This window comes from Armigeres subalbatus, chromosome 3 (genome assembly GCF_024139115.2).
Source record: "Armigeres subalbatus isolate Guangzhou_Male chromosome 3, GZ_Asu_2, whole genome shotgun sequence".
NCBI classification, from domain to species: Eukaryota; Metazoa; Arthropoda; class Insecta; order Diptera; family Culicidae; genus Armigeres; species Armigeres subalbatus.
This window is the reverse complement of record NC_085141.1, coordinates 66,314,682-66,337,149: the sequence shown is the minus strand read 5'-3', so window position 1 is coordinate 66,337,149 and position 22,468 is coordinate 66,314,682. Positions and strand designations below refer to the sequence as shown.

The 22,468-nt window shown below is 37.9% G+C and overlaps 1 protein-coding gene across 4 annotated transcripts in view; it reads right to left on the bottom strand.

The window, feature by feature from the left end:
- The window catches only part of LOC134219229 (A disintegrin and metalloproteinase with thrombospondin motifs 1), a 740,918-nt gene that overhangs the window by 191,890 nt on the left and 526,560 nt on the right, over nucleotides 1-22,468 (bottom strand). For all 4 annotated transcript variants that reach the window (XM_062697927.1, XM_062697929.1, XM_062697930.1 and 1 more), the window contains exon 6: nucleotides 13,383-13,578. In XM_062697927.1, coding sequence (XP_062553911.1) covers nucleotides 13,383-13,578 — 196 coding nt within the window. The remainder of the gene's footprint in view (nucleotides 1-13,382; nucleotides 13,579-22,468) is intronic.

Here is a 22,468-nt window from a genome sequence, read left to right as displayed (position 1 = left end):
ACGATCATGCTGCTGCTGCTGCTTCACTCCAGCCTCAGTCCCAGGACGCGGGGTGAGCTCTGTGTGTTAGCTTGTGAGCAATTTATGTTGACTGGCCATAGATACATTTTGTAAGCCACGATCCAGCTGACGGCTGTTGACCCCTCGCTGACCCCTTTCAAGCGTGTTTACTGTGAACAATGATCCCACCTTTGGCCGACCGTAACTCCCATCGTCGTCGACGATCGATGGATGTGGGTGCACGAGACACGGGGACTCAGCTGGCTTGCCCTTCGAGTGCTTCGAGTGCTACTGCTCCAAGACCTGATGACGTGCGTTAGAATTATGTCCTTGACATAGGGTTAGGGGATATTTATATGTTATCAATAAAATAACCATAAACACTCGGCCTATTAGAGCAGTTGACTGACAAGGATTTGTAGTTAGAATGCAACATTTTTTCATGAACTGTTCTCAGGTGTTGTATTTATGGTACTTATGGTGATTACGTATCCATTGAAGGATATTCAGAGTTTAGACTAATCTAGAAATGATATACAGTATCTTGATATGAAACGTCATAAATGGTATTGGACAAAACATATGCAACTGATATCTAACTAACATGAAAATTTCTACAAAATTGTTCAAAATAATTAAAATTAATAAAAAAAATTCAAAAATTAAAATCTATTAAAATTTGGAACAAACATGCTTTATCTTAAGGAGAAGCGGTGATCTTTGGAAAAGGAGGTTGTGTGGGGGTGGGGGGTATTGTTTAGTTATTGATCAACTCAGTGTAACTTCTGAACCCCTTAACCGATTTCAACCAACATATATATTCGAGACGAAGGGGGGAGGGGGTTGGATCACCTTTGGAAAAGGGAAAAAATGTGAAGGAGGGGTATTGCTTAGTAGTTCTTCAACTCAGTGTAACTCAATTCCTAAACCCCTTAAGTGATGCCAACCAAATATGAAATACATATTCACTGTCTTAAAGAGACTATTATAGTGATAAAAGAACTATAATAGTGATGGTGAGAGGGTCATTATAAGAGGATGAGAGTGTGTGGGGAGGGGTATTGTTTGGATTTTCATCAACTCAAATCAACTTGATTAAATATGGGGTTTTTATTGCACTTTGAGAGAGGCGTTTTATAATCACCTCAAGCTGGATTCATTAAGAGTGTTGATGAGATGGAGGTAACAATAAAATAAATAAATAATCTCAGTGTAACTCCTGAGCCCTTGACAGTTTTTTATAACTTTTTAACTCATGGGTCGATTTAAACCAAATTTGGAACATGTATTCTCTTCCCAAAGGAAACAATTATAAAGAGATTGGAATAATTCAGTGTAGCTACTGAACCCCTTAAGCGATTCCAACAAATATTGGGACACATATTCTCTAACTTTAGCAGATGATTAAAGATGGGGTGGGACGGTCATAGGGAATAGGGAAAAGTGTGTGGGTGTTGTAGAGTGCGAGGTTCTGTATGAGTATGTTAAGCATAATAACGTTAGACATTTAGGGGTGGTGTAAATTCGCGATTTCGCGGAAGTCGCGAAATCCGCGAAATTTGACGTTAGCCGCGAAATTTAAACATTTTCGCGAAAAACCGCGAAATTAACCTTTCCCGTTAATAATTTTATTCCATTCTATTGCCTCAGTCGATTTCTTGACCTAGTCAATACCAACTCGAAAAACAACGCATTTTTTGACGTCTAGAATTTTTTTTTAAAGTGCAAAGGCCGAAATTGGTCGAATGTTGAGCCAAAATTAAATTGAAGGACAATTTTGTTTTTCTTTCAAATTTTAAAAATAGTTAGAGACGTGAAAAATATGGATTCTTTAGGAAAGTTTATCCTAAATAAGAGAATTAATCGATTGCACCAATAAAATTCCTCAAAGCCTGTTCGATGACCTGTTCGATGGAATTTCAAAATGTGCAACCAACAAGTCTATGATACAGGATGAGCTATCGGCCTACAAACATGCCGTTACGGAAATACAGGAAAATGACGATCCACTCTCGTTTTGGTTTGCAAACCGAGACCGCTTTCCTCAGCTCTTCAAAATGGTGGTGAAATATCTGTCTATTCCTGGAAACTCGGTAGATGCTGAACGTAGTATAAGGCAGTACAATTTAATCAACACTTCCCAGCGCCAAAAGTTGACGGAAAAAAATTTGGCAAACCAAGTGCTTTTGACCAGTAATGCAAAGAAATAATAAAAAAAATAATTTGAAATTAATAAACGCAACAATTCGAACAAATATGGAATCTACATTGTCTTTTTTATTTTTTGTGCCGAAATATAATTTACCGCGAATTTCCAGATTTTCTGAATGAGCTACCCGCGAAATTTTGAAAAATTTGTCGCGAATTTCCACTACCCCTAGACATAATGTATGTAAAAACAAAGTCATTGTCATAAAGCCTTTGTCTGGAATAAGGCGACGGTGGGATTGATCCCTTATTGAGGAAAAGCCGTTTTCCCGTAATAGGGCGATGATGGATGTAGAAAGGATTTCTTTAAAAATAGGCGTTTACCCGGAATAAGGCGATGGTGGATTTGATGACTTCTCTTTAAAATCCGATCAATGTTTTCAAAAGTGAAGTCACATGATGAAGTATCAATAACAAAATACCATCACCCTGATGACCAATTCATTTTAGCATTTTCCTATTGTAAAAAAACAACTGCGAAGCAAACTGGCGAATCCGAGAAAGGCTGGGCACATACAGCTAGTATTTTTTTAAACTACAGCTCACGTACTTGTTTTTGTTCACAAGCGTTATTTTGCGTTTGACAAATCAAGTGCAACTTCACGGTTTTCTTTGTTTACTCGAACCTTTTAGAAAATCAAAGTTACAAATTTCCCATTTTACATTAATAGTATTATAGGCAGTGAGTGCTATTGAAATTTACTTAAGCGCTGCTAGAGCCAGTAAGAAAGTAAGTAAGTAAGTAAGTAAGATGTCAAGCAATAGGTATCAGCAACGTGTTTCGTATATAAAACTTCAATAATCCATAAATCAAGCATTTTAAGATACGTATTATGGTCTCCCTTTTGATTTACATGTTCCATTTCCATGGGCGTAGCCAGGATTTCGAGTGGGGACAACTTTTAAGGATTTTCTGAATTGCAATTGTGTAAATTATATAAAATATTTTTCAATCTTTATTAAAATTAATAAAAATTTATGAATATTAGTGCATGGGGACATTTGAGAGCGAAATTTGTTCTCTTCACATTACAAAGAGGCTGCGAAAGTCGGTTGTAAGCACCCTTATTATATTAACAAATCAATCAATGTCGCTATAGTTGTCCCCTATTTTATTTTGAATGGCGTTTTTATGCAGTTTTTATAATTATTCAAACATTATTGATAGAAATAATGAGTTTTTGCAATTCCTGATCATAATACCTGGTTTACAGTTGTTATTTTAGTGATAAAACGGCCTACTTTTCCATACCAACAGAATGGGTGCTTTAATGACCATTATGCAACTCAAATGGGTTGCATAATATTCATTATAGCACTCATTTGGGTGCTATAATGAAAAACCTACATTGGGACAGTAGTTACATGACTATATTTAGCTGAATTAGTTTGGGTGAGTGTTTAAATAGTGTACTCTAAGCGTCTCGTAATAAATAGTTTGTTGGACATAACATCCCAATTTTCCAAAGGCAATTGCATCCATCGCTTCATAGCTTTTCAAGCTATGCAATTTGGCACGATAAGATGGAATCTTATTGTTCTCTGCCGCAACATAATTTATTGGCATGAATGATCATGTGGAGTAAATTCGATTGTACAATTTTGGTATAGATTTAACATATTAAAGCCCATTTTTCGTCATTGCAAAAAATAGCGTGTGCAACTCGTTGCAAAAAGATGATTTTTTCAGCACGAGTTGTACGTTTATCCAACGAGGCTTGCCGAGTTGGATAAATACTACGAGTGCTGAAAAAATCGAGTTTTGCAACGAGTTGCACACGCTATTTTGTTGCACAAACTACTATTAATTGATATTTTTGTTTTATCCCAAGTAACATTTTAAGTTTTATAACGCTATCAAAGACCATTATTTACTCTACAAGAGTGTTACAAAACCAGCATAAAACCTAAATGTTACTAGGGATGGGCATGGCTACTAGACATTGTCTAGCTATTGTACACATACTTTTTGGAACTAAGCGTTGACTGATTTACTTGCAACAAGTTGCATGCGAGGGCTCTTTTCAGAGCAAACCCAAAGAGTTGAGATAATTTTTTATAAAAAGGGTTTTCGATATGAGTTAATTGTCTGGTCGTTTCGGCCTAGTCAGAGAGACGGTCCAGCGTCTAATCACCAGACAGCCAGCCCTAGACCTGCCTTCACTGCGACGGTAACCACAGGCGTTGACTCAAGCCGAAGCGGCCTGTGCGGTATCTAAGAGTCTTCTCCATTCGGCTCGGTCCATGGCTACACGTCGCCAACCACGCAGTCTACGGAGGGTCCGCAAGTCACTTCCACCTTGCCCGCTGCGCACCTCGCCTTCATGTACCCGTCGGATCGTTGTCGAGAACCATTTTCACCGGGTTACTGTCCGATATTCTGGCTACGTGCCCGGCCCACCGCAGTCGTCCGATTTTCGCGGTGTGAACGATGGATGGTTCTCCCAGCAGCTCATGCAACTCGTGGTTCATTCGCCTCCTCCACGTACCATCCGCCATCTGCACCCCACCATAGATGGTATGCAGCACTTTTCTTTCGAAAAAAGTTTCTAAAAGTGCGCGTTGGTCCTCCACGAGCTTCGTCCAGGTCTCGTGTCCGTAGAGGACTGCTAACTGCTGGTCTAATGAGTGTTTTGTAGATTGTCAGTTTGGTACGGCGGCGAACTCTATTCGATCGAAGCGTACGATTTCCAGCCACTATACATCTCCCAATTTTTCTGCTGGTATCATTTTCGGCAGTCACCAGTGAGCCCGAATACACAAGTTCTTCTACCACCTCGATTTCGTTATCACTGATCTAAACTCGTGGTGGGTGGCTTATATGACTTCTCTTCAGCCTCTTCCTATCATGTACTTCGTACTTCCCTTTGCACTTCCCTCCAAAGCGATGTTGAATAGCAGACACGAAAGGCCATCACCTTGCCGTGTCAGTTTATTCGGAAATCCGTGTTCGTGCATTAGCTGCCATAGCTGGTCCCGATCGATTGTATCATATGCGGCTTTGAAGTCGATAAATAGATGATGTGTGGGCCTCCGCTTAGTACTTACACCAGGTTTAATCGTATGGGTAAGCACCGCTTAAGAATTAAACGGAGGTGAAGAAAACGGCACTTAGAGAATATCGAGTAACGGAGGTATCGACTTACGGAACACAGTATGCTAGATTCAAGGGACTTTAAATTTCATCGAGTAAGGGAGAATATCGAGTTACAGAACATCGAGTAAGGGGGAGTTCACTGTTTATATTCTCGAAGTGCTGGAAGCATATTGAAAACAACATCAAGTCGATTTGTCCCATTGTTGAATTTCTACGCATAGGTATTTATCTCATTATTATGGCAGAGTCTGTTATTTTATAGAGTGTTGCTCATAAAAAAGTATTCAATGCTTAATTCTCGTAAGCCTTGCTACTTTTAGTTGGAATTAAGGCCGGCTAAAAGGATCTTTATTTTAAGTGATAGCACTGTGATCTAACAACATCAACCATGTGAGCATGAGCATGAGCATGAGAGCATGAGCATGAGATGACCGTACAATTCGTAGTTGCTACTCCGTGATTGACCAGAACTAGCGGAATTGCACAGAGAACCAACAGATGGGACTTGGGATTAGCACTCCATCCTCAATGTGCAAGTTCTGAAAGCTCAACTTTCAATGGGTCAATAACGGCGCCGGCCACGTCCTTACGATCATCTAGGGAAGGGAAGGAATGTTAGTGTAACAACCGTTGTTTTAGAGACCGACGAATCGTCTGCATCTCTACGGTTGTTACGGGAAGGAGTATTGTAAGTAGGGAGAGGAAGTGTCATTACTTAGATCAGGATTCACCTTGGTAAGTGATGTAATCCAAGTAACTAGCATGTTAATGTTGACGCGAGAACAAAGCTACGACGTATTTTGTTGTGTTCTTGTTCACCCAACGAAAGGGCAGACAATCAATCGCTCCGGTAGAACTAATGTAAATTTATCTTTTAACTGTCCGCGATAATCTGCTACCTATAAACTACAACCTATAAATGAGCAATTAGTTGCAAAGTTGTTTTGCAGTTGCAAAACCTACATTTATTTTCAAAGAAACTCATTTCTTCGACGCGGGGGGATTCAAGAGACAAAAATGTAAACTCTCTCTAAAAAATTATATTGGGCTTTTCTGTGGAATGTATTCACGAGCGGAAGCCACCAGACGTGTTTTGTATGTTTTATCTCACAATCCTGTACAAAAACCCATAAAAATCATTACAACTGGGCATATGAGAAATTGCTAGATTCCTCTACACTCTATCTGACATCTGGCTGAAAAAAATGTATCACCTATTTTTAATACATAATTGAGAAATATCCACCCTACAAATTGAACACCCCACAACATTTTCACAATATATAAATATACAGTATATTGAAGAAAATGTACTCAACCTTCTTATTATGTATGGGCAAGAATCTCATTGATACATGAAATGAGAAACTAACAAATTTCGTATATTAGTAATCACAAACACATACGCTCACAACACCAGTTCCGTTTTCCAAATAAAACCACAGACAAACTAACTCATCGTGCGTTGATTCTGATAGTAAATCAGTTGACGCTAACTGCACCAAATTCTCTATTTATCTCATATAAACAATGCCAATTACATCGCTAAATCAACTCAACAGTAATGGTAATGAGTCATCCGCATGCTCCGCCCATGTACACGGTAGCCAGGATTGCGTGCACAACCGAATCTAACACGATCCGGCAATCGTATGAAGAATTAAGGTCAACATAAATCCTAAATCCCTTCCACACAAACCACCATACAAACACAATTCTTCACCAATTTGGTCGAAATACTGCCAAAAAAATTCAACGAAAGACATACGGTAGCTAGAACCCTCGAATCTTCTATAAAATTGAACGATCGAAATGTTATTAAATTATCTTAATCAAACTGGCTGCCACACATTATCACAACAGCTCATCTAACAACATCAACCATGTGAGCAGTACAAATTTATATAGGGGGAAAGACGGCTTTGGCAGGTTTTGTTCTATTATTGGCAGGGGGGTTTTTGTCGACCAAATTTTATGAAATTTGGCCACAATATTCTTTTATATGCAAAGAATGTTTAGGCCAAATTTGAGCCTTGTCAGTCATAAAAACCCCCCTGTCAATAATAGAACAAAACCTGCCAAAGCCGTCATTCCCCCTATTAAGGTCACTCCTGACAGAATCCAAGTTTCAAAGTGCTCGCGTTTTCGGGGACACACCACTCGATACGGAGGCGGCGGACAACTGTCATTTTTGTTGATTCAGCCTTGCTGCGTGTCGATCATAGTAGTCATTAACGAGATGGTTCACTCAGCGGGGCTCATATGCGTAGAAATCCGCAAATAAGCGTTATATTTCTCGGAATAAATGTCCCGCTAAACTATTTTCATGAATAAGGTCGCAAATTATATTTCAGAACTAAAACTTTAAATGAAGTCATTACAATAGAGCTCCCTTAATAGTCACTTGTATGAGGTCTGGAGTGAAAATTATAGTTTTGGTCCAAATGCGATTTGCTCAGTTGCATTTTTTTGAATTTGGTACAAGAATGCGTAGAACGGTAGTATACTATCACATAAAAAATGTGCAATGATTTACATTCCCGTAAAAAATTAAAGCTCAACTAAAAGTAAGATAAAGAAGTATATATAAAGTAAAGCAGATTTCTGAATATGTACTCCACCAGTATGGTCATCAGCAACTAGATGAATTTTCTTTTTGTTTTTCAACGGGGGCCTTTACGCCGAACGCCGGAAGAAGAACCCCGCTCCTGTTAATAGGACGTCTTCTTATTGTTCAATTCGAAACAAACAATTAAAATTACTTCTGTATCTCACAAAACTACTTAAAATTATTAATTTGATGCACTTAACTATCATATTACCAAACTATCTATTGTTGCCTGAAGAGGGTGAGTCCAATGAGGCAGAATTACAGTCAAAGCAACCTAACTGCCGCGATTCGCATAAGAGTTCTAAGTCGATTTTTGACGATTTTGATTTTCTTCTAGAAATAGACTTAAAATGATGTCATCTTTAAGAAAACCTGATAAAATAATAGGCTTCGTTCAAGAAACTTACAAATCAAAACCCACTTGTTTTGCCCCATCTTCCTATTTATTGGCATAACAGTCACATTCCAGATTTTGATACACTTTTGCCCAAAAAATAAATAAAATATATGGTCCATTTAATAGTTCGATAGTAATGTTTACAGATAAATAATATTATGCCAAATTTTCAGAAAGATTGGAGGTTTTGTCAATTTATATTTTTTTAGTACTTCTCCATGTAAAACGAGTTTGGAATCATTATCATCATCACCATCAGCTCTCCGAACATAACATTTCCCTAAAAATATCGTTTCTCCGAAAATATATTTTTTTGAAAATAATATTTGCCGAAAATGACAGATCGCCGGAAATTTGCAACATAAGAACTTTTTATCACTTATTTTGAGGTCATGCAAGTTGAATACCTAACGCTCAACATTAGTTAATTGACAGGATATTTTCACATTAAACACACAATGAGATCAAGTATAGATCGTTAAGTGAGCATGAAAAGGTGTTCCCTTCTTCTTCTTCTTCTTCTTCTTATTGGCATTACATCCCCACACTGGGACAGAGCCGCCTCGCAACTTAGTGTTCATTAAGCACTTCCACAGTTATTAACTGCGAGGTTTCTAAGCCAAGTTACCATTTTTGCATTCGTATATCATGAGGCTAACACGATGATACTTTTATGCCCAGGGAAGTCGAGACAATTTCCAACCCGAAAATTGTCTAGACCGGCACCAGTAATCGAACCCAGCCACCCTCAGCATGGTCTTACTTTGTACCCGCGCGTCTTACCGCACGGCTAAGGAGGTGTTCCCTACTGTGCGGTAAACGAAATCACACTACACAACACATTCGTTCTGATAACTAACGCCACTAGCCACAAGGCCACGATATCCACAAAAAATTAAAACTATCCATGAGTAAAGATTTTCATATAAGTTGAACTGATGTTTAGCTATATATCACCGCATTGCGTGTCGGACTCTCCAAACAGTTCAAATATCTTAATCTATATTATGAACCATACTCATCGGATTTCTGTTTGTTATATTCTTAAACATATACATAACCAAATTGTGTAAAGTGTATGCAGTCATGCAGATTTCACTTTGATTTCACTTATATTAATTGTCAAAGACAAGATTCAAGATTCTTTATTGAAGAATTCCAAATGTTAAAATCTATACTACAATACTATTTTAATAAAAAAGTATTTTCATATGATTTTCATTAGCTAATTTGCTCCGTGATTTTTTAATTTTTGACCAAATGTCACTAAATCACATATTCAAAAATATATTTATCTTGGCAAACTAAATAAAAATTTTATACACTAGGATCAAAACAAAAGCATGATAGCACTATACTTCAATGTAATAACATTTAAATAGATTCCACTAATCACTAATCAACCGACAACCAACATCCGCTCCAGATTCCAGCTGATTCGGGAATGAAGTCAGATTTCTTGACGATAAGCATCTTTCATCGTTATCACCATATAGAGATGTTACGAAATGCAAACAGCAGGACCAACGGCTATCTGTTTATTTTGCTACAGCTTGCCATCTAAGCCATAACAGACCCTTATCGGACAATGGAGGTTCAATAAACCTGGTTCACCTTTTGCCATATGGTGATCGCCATTTCATTCACTATTTTCAAGTTTAGTTTAACCGACAGTATTGGGGTTACGTGCCTCGGAAGCAGGTTAGTCATATAGACACTGAGCGACCAGTTCCATGGGACGTGACTGTACGGCCAGGGATGATACTGAATGGGCGAGTAAGTTCGCGCGAAATTGGAACAATGAGATTCTCCGATTGATTTGTCTGATTAGTTCCCCAACAATTGCATCAACAGCCTTCCACTAGCATCTGGCTTGGCTTAATTCATAAATCATGATTCAACCAGTGTCAGCAATTAATCGTCTGTCCGTCACCACTTCCTTGCCTAATGATTGATTATTTCAAACACGTTGCATTTCAGAAGCCGTCAGGTTTTGACTGCGAGAGCCAACCCTTTCAAAAATGTCAAATATGCAAGTTATGACAACGCGCACATTTACCGATCAATTGCAGTGTTCTGATGTCCTCACGGTCTCATAAAACAGTCGGTCGAGGAGATATCTCCGAGGTGGTCCCAACGCGAAGAACTCGGCTTCATACCTTCATATATTTATGGCCACGTGGGTAAATCTTTCTGTCGATTTGCAACCACTCAATAAATTTGCCATCGAGCCTGTCGAATGATTAAAATAGTCAGTCGACCTGCCTTGGGTTCACATTTCTCAAACGCTTCGCGTCGCTAAGCCAGCTGATGCCGACGACTATCACCTTTGCTGAATGCAATAAACCGTCTGGTGGTGGTTTGAACCAAGCTCAAGACTTTGAGTCACCTCGGATTGCATCGACTTGGCAGCTTAGTTAATGTATGCCGTAGGAGTTCCTGTGCTAAGCGCATAGTTATGCAATTAACGATACGGCTAATAAATATGTTATTAAAAATGTTCGACAAGGAAAAGAGACGTGCTGTGACAGTTGCTGTTGCTGAATCTCATAAAGTTGAGGTTGGATAGCAGCATAGAGCGACTTCAATGGAACGTTGAAGGTAGCGTTTTGGTCGAAGTACAGGTTTGGTTAGTTTAAGCTGATTAGGGAATTAGATAGCGCTTAGCTTGGTGTTTAGCGCTGCTTAATGAGAGCTAAATCGAGGAGTGATTTATGAGCCGTATCGATGACGACTCCGCAGTTCCCACGGAGATGTTTGTTACAAAGCAAAGGATCTGAAGGTCGACTAGTATTGAATTGGTTGAATGTGTATTCATAAGCAGCAGCAGTTACTTAAATTTTAATACTGGATTTAGAACTTATGATTAATGCCTTTTGATAACATTCAGGTTTCAATGTTTGCATCAACATTGATTTTATTTATTGGTTTGGGACATGTTGATCATACTCTGACGAACTGTAGTGTTTGGAAAACAGCTAACCAAATTTTGCTGTTTTTGTTAAATTTTCAGCGAAACATCCATATGTTGTACTGAATCTGGTCAACAAAACACTACCACCAAAACCTGACGCTTAAACATATCATAAAAAGAATGATCATCAATCAAATACAAATCAGAATCATCGCCGCTCACGCAACATGCGTGATGAAACCAGATTTTGTTTCTTATGATCGGCCTGCCACACGTGCCACGCACAAAGTACGGCTTGAGTGATGAGCTGAACTGTCAAATATTTCTTCCTCAAACAACGGTAATCATGATCGATTACTTCTTTGCCACGATGACGACCATTGGCCATTACGGTCCGGTGGCAATCGGTGCTGATCTTTGATCCTCTCTACTCGCTATCCATATACAAGTGTATTTGAAAGAATTAAGGCAACATGGCCCGATTGATTTAGAAGTTTTCTTCTACCGTCGTGAGGGTACCTGTTTCTGTATTCGTTATCATTTTAAATTACTGTTGCTCACTGAAAACAATATTTTCATCATCAACGATCAATGAGTCCAAGAAAGCCTGAAGAAATGTTTACTGTCTTACATCACAGCTCTCAACGGACAATTTTAAATTTATTTAAAGATTGAAGGTTGAAATTCTAAAAAGTATCCAATTTAGAATTCCCACGATATTTGTTTTTGGATTTTTTTTCGCAACGACAATGCTTTAGAATGTTCACGGACATTTCTTTCGAATTTTTAACAGCAAATTCTTCAAAATTTCCACGGGAAGTTTAATAAAATTTTCGACCTGATGCCCCGGGCTGAAAATCTCTTTAATATTCATATTCTATATATAAAAATGAGTTTGAATTTCCTTTGAGGCAATATAATTCACGAACAAGATTTTTTCACTAATCGATTCGCTTTGACCTCAGGTTTGTTTATATATATACAGAAAGTTGGCGCATTTGACGAGGAAGTTTCAAAGAAAGCCATCAGCGCAAGTTAAAATCGATATAGAGTGTGACGCTGCAAAAAAGCAAACTATTGACAGTTAAAAAAAACAGAAGCGAGATCGAACTGGTTCGCCTAGTGAAGAATAAAAAAAATTCCACCAAAATTTAACAGAATATTTTTTTCAATACACTTCAAAAATATTATGCTTGTCAGTTAATTCAACCTAAACTGTGAAGTTCCCCCTAAAATCTAGCGCAAACTCTATTTTATTTGCACCGTCAATCATAGTTTACGCTTATTGGAAGTTGAATGAAGACAATTTAATTTATACGCCACTTAATATATAATTAGTGCGTAAACATAGTCTAGGTTTATTGGTTAGGTAAATATTATTTGCAATTGCTACGATGTCTATGCTCGTGTCATTTTGATAGTCATTAGAGTAGAAAAACGGTTTCCTGGTATTGATTTATTTAATTTATTTATTCTCAAATTTTATAATTCTACCAGAAATGCCGTATTCAATGGTTTCTAACGATCACTAACAAGTTTCCGCCTGCTTGGCATCTCATTCATCGACTGATCAGTGCCGAACGATACAAACCCCCTAATTAACGTTACACACATTTGTGAAGTGAAGAAGGGTTCTCTCTTGGGTAGTTCAAGTTTTTTTTTCTGAAAAACTTCGAATCCAATTATGTAAATTATCTCGTAAATTTATCGATGGCAGATAAAATAAATTAACATCACCGTTTTTCGCTAGCTAGTGGAGCTTGCTGTTCAGATTCGACAGTTATTTTTGGAAGAGTTCTTCTCTATTTGGAATCAATGACGGCTGTCCGTTCAATCAGCGGCAACTCCGCTAAGTCACGGTAAACATCGATCATTTTTGGCACGATGGTCTGTCTGCACTATTCCTGGTATCGGAAACACTGCTTGTGAATTGATCGAAGGTGAAGATAATTTTGTTGTCGCTACTTTAAATTTTGGACACGCGTTGAAAAGCAGTTCGAGAAGTATAAATTTTAGTCATTCTTCATCAGGACCAAGGGCTGTTGCATTGTTTTTGTATGTACAATATCTTAAAAGTTTAAAAAAATCCCTTAACAGTTAACTTAATTTTTCTCAATTTTCATCGGCACAACAACATGAAGGTTCATCGACTTACCTTCCTGTTTGGTGTCGACGGCACAGTTACTGCCGTCGCCCTGTGCCGTCGGATCGAGCCGCTCCGGACCACCAACGGCGTTCTCCTCTGCTTTCCGTTCCCGCGAAAGCTCGTGCAAAATGTTGGTATCCTCGTTCGAGTACTTTTGCACCGGTCTGATCAGGAACGATCCCCACGAGGTGTGAATGTGTCCACTCTGCAACGAAACAGGATTGATGGGCAACGATCGTTAAGTCAGTGTTTTGGTAAGAGTGGGATAATATAAGCTTGATTGGATTCTGTGGAAAAGTTTTATGGGGACGAATTGAATTGCAAATGTATAAATGGGGACACTCTTAGAGATATCGACTGAGAAGTGAAGTTGGACATTGTTACAAATTTGTGTTTGAATCGCCTCCTGTAATGTGAAGCTGGGGATGCAGATATGAAAATCACCCGAACCATAGAACTATATACCAGAAAATTGCTTGCAGCAGCTGCACGACCCTATATTATACAATCTCTACATAAGAACTTCTCTTTATTAACATTAAGCAAACTGTTAAGAGGTTAACCGAATTAAGAATCCGAACAGCAGCTTCCAGTAGGATGGATTTTGAGTCTCCAACGTGGAAAAAGGATTAACATGACTTCGCCCCTGAAGCCACTTGACTGGCTTTCAGTGGAGCACATCACAATCCTAGAAGACATCATCCTCAAAGACATCCGAAATAAAGAAGAAATAAGCAGAATCGGAAGTGGCGCGAAACCAAGCGCAAATATATTTATTTGCAACGTTTGATTTTCGCCCGCGATCAAGGATGTTATCGATCAATTAGTAATCTGCCTTCGATCATTTAGTAGTTTGTGAATAACTCATTCCAGAGTCTAAATTTCAAAATATGTTGTATGGTGGACTTCTAGTGCAAAGGTTTATCTACAGCTCTGCCTAACAGTTCGTTGTTTGAATTTCACTAATAACGGAGCTATAGCGCTAGTAGCAGTAACTAAATGATTGCATATTTTGTTATCATTTAGTATGAGTATAGCAACTATCACCATAACTCCTTTAATAGTGGAATTCGATCATCGAACTGTTTAGGAGAGTTGTAGAAAAACTTTCGCACTAAAAGTCCACCATACAATACATTTTGAAATTAGGTCTCTGGAATGAGTTATTGACAAACTACCAAATGGTCGAACGCAGATTACTAAATGATCGATAACATAAGGGGCTGTCCATAAACCACGTAGACTCTTGAGGGGGAGGGAGGGGTTTTGAAAAAGTCTACGATAGTCTACGAAGGGGGACGGAGGGGTATACCAAAAGTCTACGTAGACTTTTTAATTTAATGTTTTTTAAAAGCGATTTATACAGCAGCTTCGTGCGAAGCTCACTTGTTTGATTTTTGGGCGGTTCCGTTTTTTTGCATGACTTTACCGAAATAATCTTTTGCATTTCTCCTTAAAAATTTAATGAATTTCACTAAAGTAAAAGTCTGAGCTACGGCTTAAAACTATCATGGATTTCACCAGGAAATTCTTCTGTGTAAAGCAAGAAAATTCTCCAAAGTATTCTATAAAAACTTTCGATTTTTTTTTCAAAATCTTCACTTGGATTTTACTGCAGATTCTACTAGAATTTCATTTGATTTTCGGCAGGAACTTCTTTGCAAACTATGGAAATTATGTCGTACTTCGACGGATTTTTTTTAATTTACAAAGGAAGTATTTTGGAATATCCAAGAAAAAGTCTTTGGAATGCCCAAAAGATATTCTTTGGAACTTGTAAAGAGAAATCACCGAAATTTCTGCGAGAAACCCTTCAGAATATTCACTGGAGATTTTCTGGGAAGTCCCCGAATTTTTTTGCTTAATTTCGGAAATTCTTCGGAATTTTGGCGAGGAATTCTTTGCAAATACAGCAACAGTTCGCTAACTGGGCGCCTTTTAACTGGACTGTTTTTTAACTGGGCGTTCGCTAACTGGGCCAAAGCCCAGTTAAAAAGCAGTTATCCGTCAAAAAACAACAACAAAGACTCGGTGACGAGGGGATTCTGAATGGTATATTCTTTAAGCTTCATGTAAAACACGATCACAACAATGCATCGCGAATTCCCTCGTCAGCCCAGTTAAAAAGCGGCGTTCGGTAACTGGGCTGGTGTTTTAGCCCAGTTAGCGAACGGTTGCTGTATAAGCAAAATTGTTCGAAATGCCCGTGGAAAATTCTTATTCGTAAATTTCCTCGGCAGTTCTAATGCAAATTCTTTGGAATTATCGATGGAAAATTTTCGGAATTTCTAAATAAATTGCTCAAAACTCCCACAAGAAATTATTTGAATATCCCACCAAAAACAGTTTGTGTTTCCACAAAAAAAAATTATTTGCAATTTTTGTAAAAAAACCCTAATAATTTTCACGAAAATTTATTCGATTTTTTTACAAGAAGTTCACAAAAAGTTCAACTAAAAATTCCCCATAATTTCCACCGAAAATTATACACAAAATATTTTTTGGAATGCCCATAAAATTTATTTAAATTTCATCAAGAAATTGCTCCAAATTTGCAAGACAAATTGAAAAATATCGTAGGAAACCATTCTAAATTTCCACGGAAATATTTCGGAATGTCCGTTTGAACTTAAATTACCTCGGAAATAATTCTAAATTTTCACGGAAAATTACTCAGTTTTTAACGGGGAATCTTTTGGAATTTAGAAGAAAAATCTTGGGATTTCAACAGATGATTATTCAGTGGGATATTGCATGGAATTTTCAAGAAAAGCATCGAAATTATCACGGAGAGTTATTTGGAGTATTTCAAGGTTATCAATTGGGAAATTTTACGAATTTTCCACGCAAAACTTATTGGGATGTAGACTTGACATTCTCGAAATTTCAACTCGAAATTTTTCTGAATTCTGAAAATTCACGATTTTCACAATTGTGAACCGGCGTTGACAATTATAGGTCAGATACGTGATAGATTGTATCAGTGGCGCGCCGATGCAGAAATGTCGGCGATGGTTGTGCACACTTCTAGGAGGAGTTGAATTCAACAGTAATTTAATTAATTGGGTTTGAGATTTGATTTCAGGATTTTGGGACAGAGGATTAAATTTGATTTCGTTCGAAGACCACATTATCAAGAAGACTGGCAACACAGTCGGAAATCGGGCGACACTGTTAGCAGCGCTGTCGGTGAGCCGAGGTGGTACTATGTTTGTTTGTGTGAGTGAGTTGATACTGTATAGTCAGTTACACGTTCAATCAAAATATATGAAAACCATATTTAAATTATGGTTCGAAAAAACTCGAGAAGTACACTGAGATTAAACGTATTTCAATTTTATGAGATCAGCATAACTTTAACCCGAATAATATTCCGAATTTGGTCTTGAATTGATGAAAGTGCCACACTCTATGTTAATTTCTGTACGGACCTGTTGATTTCCTTCACATCTCGACTGCAGACTGTGTTCATGATATGATTTGAAACAATTTACTCTTTAGATTTTTCTTATTTTTATTATTACCTTGCCTAAAAAGCCAAAAGTTCGAAAAGGTTATGCTATCCTAGACATAGTAGAAACTGAATCACCCACCTTGTGAGTGCTTCCAGCGGCACACTAGGAGTTAACTTTCTGAAATCAGTTTGGCGAAAGGCATCTAAGATTCAAAATAAAGCACCTTCAACAAAAAAATATGTGGTGGTTAGGCTGTGAACCATTCTACCGATTCGTTTAACTTTTAGTTAAAATTCGACAAGTGTAACTTTTTTTAAGAAAAATGAGTAAGATTTCCGTCAAAAAAAAGAGATATCATATAATTTCACTCTGTCTCTGAGTGATTTGAAACGGGCGTGTACTTAACTAGTACCAAATAGTTTTACTTGAAAAGTTCCTAACTTTGAGATAACCCGCGTTAGGTGTTTTCCCCATTCAAATATCCGGTGGTTCTCATGCTGGCTGTTTGCACATATACGTTAGCGCCTTAATGCTGGCAGCGGCGAGTAGGAAACCAGCCATTACCAACCAACCAATAATTTATTGAGAAAATTCAGATAATAGATGGTAATATATAGAAAGAACGGAAAATATTCAGAATGTTGGTTCACTAGCCGTGATTATGTTACCTCGGAGCAAGCCAGAATTTAGACAGATTAATAATTTTCCTAGGCAAAAAAATCATTTTATCGCTTTTCAGTTTTTGATGTTTCAAAGGTTCCAATAGGTTCAAATTCGTTTTTTAATCACAACACTTTATTTTGTAGACAAACAGATAAGAACGCAAATAAGACCCCAAAGAAATATGTTTAAAGCATATAAAACTAAGTAAACAACCTCAATTTTTAACTTACACCCAGATAGTTTTCTGACTCTCTTTTTCTCTTGATTGGTGTTAAGTACCAAGGAACTGCCCGTGCGAGATGTTCATACAAATAATAATTCCGAATTTGTCGCTTGTGTTTTTTTTCTGAATTGTCACGAAAAACTCTTTTTGTTTCAAACTCAGTTTTACGAGATTTTTTGCTGCCTGTACAAAACTGAGCTGATTTGTGATTCCGTGTGGGTTGACAGCTATATTCCATTGCAAATAATAAAGGTGCGGGCAGAGTCTACACACTTAAATTCAGAATTTCAGCTCGGTAATATTTTTTACTGATTTTAATCGGTAAAAGCAAATTTGAGCCGGGAGCTCAGTTATTTGAAATGAATTTACTGATTTCTGTAATTATTTTTACCGATGTCTCAGTTATTTAAAATAATATACAGACCTTCGGTACCATACATTACCGAACAACTCTGTTTAACGAAAAACTCCCTGTACTTGTCAAAAGTGTACCGATCAGTCAGTAAAAATCAATACGCTTCACTGAGCTCCCGGTAAAACAAGTACGGAGCTTTCAGTAGCTCGATTTGACGCCATCAACAGCGGTGCCGGCTCAGCGACGCCATGTTTGAGAAGTACAGATTTTCGATTTACTCAAGAGGAGTTGTTGCGCGAGTGATTTGCTGCATTTAATTTTAAAGCTGCACGGTTCAGATGGATAAAGGTAATTTAGTTCAGGTAGGCTCAAACATTTTATTCAGTTGGCTTACAGTTTTAACTTGGATAAAATTTCAGGCAAATGACCCGTCAAAGACTCTGAAAGTATGGAGGAAATCAATCCAGCCGTTTTAAAGTTATGCGGATACGAACACTAACTGATTTATTTTTATATATAAGTAGATATGCTTAAAGTTGAATAATATAACGATGGATAACGAAAATCCTTGCTAAAAACCCCGTGATTGTTCTTCTACTTCCTTATTTCTTTATCTAAGAAAAACCGAAACCTAAATTACAATTTATTCGGTATTATTTGTTACCGAAATCCGCACTATTTTTATCTGATCACTCGGTAGTGTTTTACCGATTGCTCAGTTATAACTGACATTTCGTCACCGGGCGCTCAGAACCGAGACCTCGGTAATTAGTTGAACTACTTTACTGAGGTGGGTACCGAGAGCTCAGCTGTTGAGAATTCGGTAATATGATAACCGAGCCCGGTAAATAAAATTAAGTGTGTATTATATAGAGTTGCGCAAAGAGGATCTTCTTACACTTATTCTGAACGATCTTCTTGTTATTCTGTTTGCAACTTTCATTTTTGTTCAACCCTTACAGTGACTTCACGGGAGTGTTCACTGCTAAAGCTTTTTAATTCGATAACCAAGTCACCCACAGAGTGCAAACACGTGAGTTTCTTGTTGCTATTTTATTGGGGGGTGTATTGAAGTTTTTTAAAGCTGTTTCTAGAACAAATCTAATACATTTCAATTCATGCGTTTTAATTCGCCATAATAATCATTAGGCGATAACAATACTTCCGTCTTACCAACAAGCATTTGTTTACTTTGCTCGATAGGTAGACGGTTTGACAGTTCAATAGGTAGATTTGGCTTCACTCTTTGCGTAACTCTATATATAATAGACTCTGGGTGCGGGGTTTATCGACGTTTGCTTGTGTTGGTAGACCATCAGCAAAATAAACATTAAAGAGAAATTTTGTAACCCGCTGAAACAAGCGGCGAGGGCGTGGTGCTGGTTGACTAATAGCCAGAAGCTAGGCAATTATCTGAAGGGCATAATCATGGCTGGCCAATGTAAATTGATTGGTACTGGCGATTTGCGAAAATAGTTTATATACACGCTTCATGACAAAATTTTTACATATTGCGACAGTATTGTATATGTCAATGTCGAAGCAATTTAGAGTAGAACTCTACTCGTCCTTACTGTGGAAAAAAATTACCCTAAAAGTTATTTGTTGACAGTTAACTAACACTAGCAGACATCAACTTTCTCCGCACCTTTATTAGAACTCATTTACTTCAGCTAGCTAAGTAAGATCACTACCACACAGATAACAAGCTACCACTTCAACTCAGAAGAGGCTCTGCCGGCAATGAAATTGGCCGCTTGTATGTTTGCTCAGTGTGATTTTGTTAGGTTGGAAATTCGAATTTTGTTGTAATGTTTACATGGAAATGGAATTGAATAGCTGCATTGCTTAAAACTTGGTTGATTTCTATATTTTTCCAATCACATATGATGTTTTGTAAAATATGGTAAAATCTACGTAGACATCATGGGGGGAGGGAGGGGTTTTGGAAAAGTCTACGAAAGTCTACTAGGGGGGACGGGGGGGTTTGAAAAAGTGAAATTTCGGTCTACGTGGTTTGTGGACAGCCCCTAACATCCTTGCTCGCGATGGAACCGTGCGTATATCGTTCTATGGCGCCGGTGGCAAAGTGAGAGGAGCTCAAGAATTAATTACACCCAATCCTTTTCAGGACTTAAACTATTTATCCAAGAAGAGATAATGACCGTTGGGAAAATTTTTGACCCAAACAAACAGACTATTCGGCTTAAGTTCTCTATGACAATGACGATTCTGAAAGGGATCTTTCATTCTTAATATTTCGCCGTTTCAAACACTAAAGAAGCGTATTTTCCGCAATATTATTTGGTTTTGTTTCTGTAAGTTAATGGAAATGAAATTGTTTTTTTCCGGGCCACCAATCCGAGATGAATTTTTCTTCAAAGTGCAAAACCTAATCGTTTAGCGACGACATAAAGTTACCCTTCAGTAGCAGAATCACAATTGCTCGACGGAGAGGATGATGCAATAAATTTGTTCGAATTGATGAAATCACTCACAGCGACCAAGCTACCATTCAAAACGCCGATGCCACCGAAACAGTCCATTTTTGCAATCAACCTTTTCTTTCCAACCAATTTTCTTTCCCCAATGCGCCTTTCCAATAATAAACTGCAACCAAAAGCTTGTCGGAACCTTGAGTTGAAATTCGACTTCGTGCTGATATTGTCCGACGGCCACTAGATGACTTTTGGCTAAGACGCCACCATTTGGAATACATTTTCAGCATCGCCACTGCTGGCGCGGAATAGCTACGGACGGCACCATCATGATGCATCAATGCGATAATTTTCCGTTGAAACATCTACCAGAGTCCTCGTGCTGCTGAGTCCGCTCCGCTGCGTCCGCACTGCGAAAAATATTGTTCGACCGCTATCTAAAGAATCCCGAACAAAATGAATCGCATGCGTCGCAAAGCAGCTTTCTTATAAACAATAAAGTACGCCCTTTAGCCCCTCCCCTTCGTGATCTGATATGGGTGTAAATAAGATGTGCAGTTATAACGATTAACGAAGAGGCGGAGTTAATGGGATTCATTCGTTAGATACAAGAAAGCAGCTTTCCGGCGCGCGCGAGCCATTGTGATCGGGATTCTACAGAGAGCGGTCCCGAAGCATGGAAATTCAAAACATCTTGTGAAATTTTCTCGCAAGATGCTGAATTCGGTGATGAGCTTCGAAAGCTTTTTGAGATTGAGATTGAAATTTTCATTTTCATTTAAAGAGGTCACGCTATATTTACATTTTATTCTCTCCCGCTTTCATAGAATGAACAATGGAAGGAAGTTCAATAAACATATAAACATAAACAATGAAAGGAATTTCTCTAATTTTTTTACGGATTTTTATTTCATGAAAGCGCTTTAAACGATTGTAAACAAGCTGTTACTTCCTAAATAGTTTTGCTTTTAACTCGAAATCCATAAACAATGCAATCATTTTTTCGAGTAGTCATCGTTATTTGCACAGATCTTATAAAATAATTTAGACATTTAGATTACAAAACAAAGCAACATTCCCATCTTGACTGCTCGTAATGTGACAGGTGACCGGGAGCCCGTCACATTTTCATTTTGTCTCTTGAAAATGAAAATGCAACTGTTTCCGCTTTCATATGACGATCTCGAAAACTACCAGTACTGTATATTCTACATGTTGCAGTACTCGTTTTAAAAATATGAAAAAAAAAAACAGAAAAGTTGTAAACAAGACACGACCGCAAGGTAGACGTTAGGCAACGTAAGGATATTATTGTTGTGTTGTGTTACGCATTGTAGTTTATTATGGTTATGATTTTAGTGTTAACTAAAGTAATATTGTTTTGTTGGTTAAAATATGAGTATGGTTAAAGTATGAGTATCTGAGACACATTTTGATCAAACATGTTGGAATATGCACGCCACAATTAGGTTGATCTTTATTTACATTCAGAAATTCGTGAAATTTGATTCGATTGGTGTTGCACTGCAAATCTATTCCGTCTTGAAAGCCTTTCCTTGAGTGGAAGGCACTTCCTCGATATCGCATTAGGATAACTGCTCCGACGTTGGTGCACAATAATACACAATAATACAATAATACTACCGTAATGGAATGTACACACGGTCAATCAGTTTGACCAACATTGACTCCTCCTCTCGTTTATTCAAACATCCATCAAGTTTTACCAACAGCGCAAACTGGTTCAGAAGCCCCCAAAACGTGCGTTTTTAGTTTTCGACCTGAAAACTACATTTTAGAGTCATGATGTCTTCAGAAGAGTTAAAGGATATTTTCTTGAGCTTTCTTTTGATATGAAAAGATCAATGATCTATCCACCTTGAAGGGCGATATGGAATTAAAAATTTACGCAGATGTTTAAAAGCATTAGGCCGAATGAGAACTGGGGAGTGCGAAGTGAC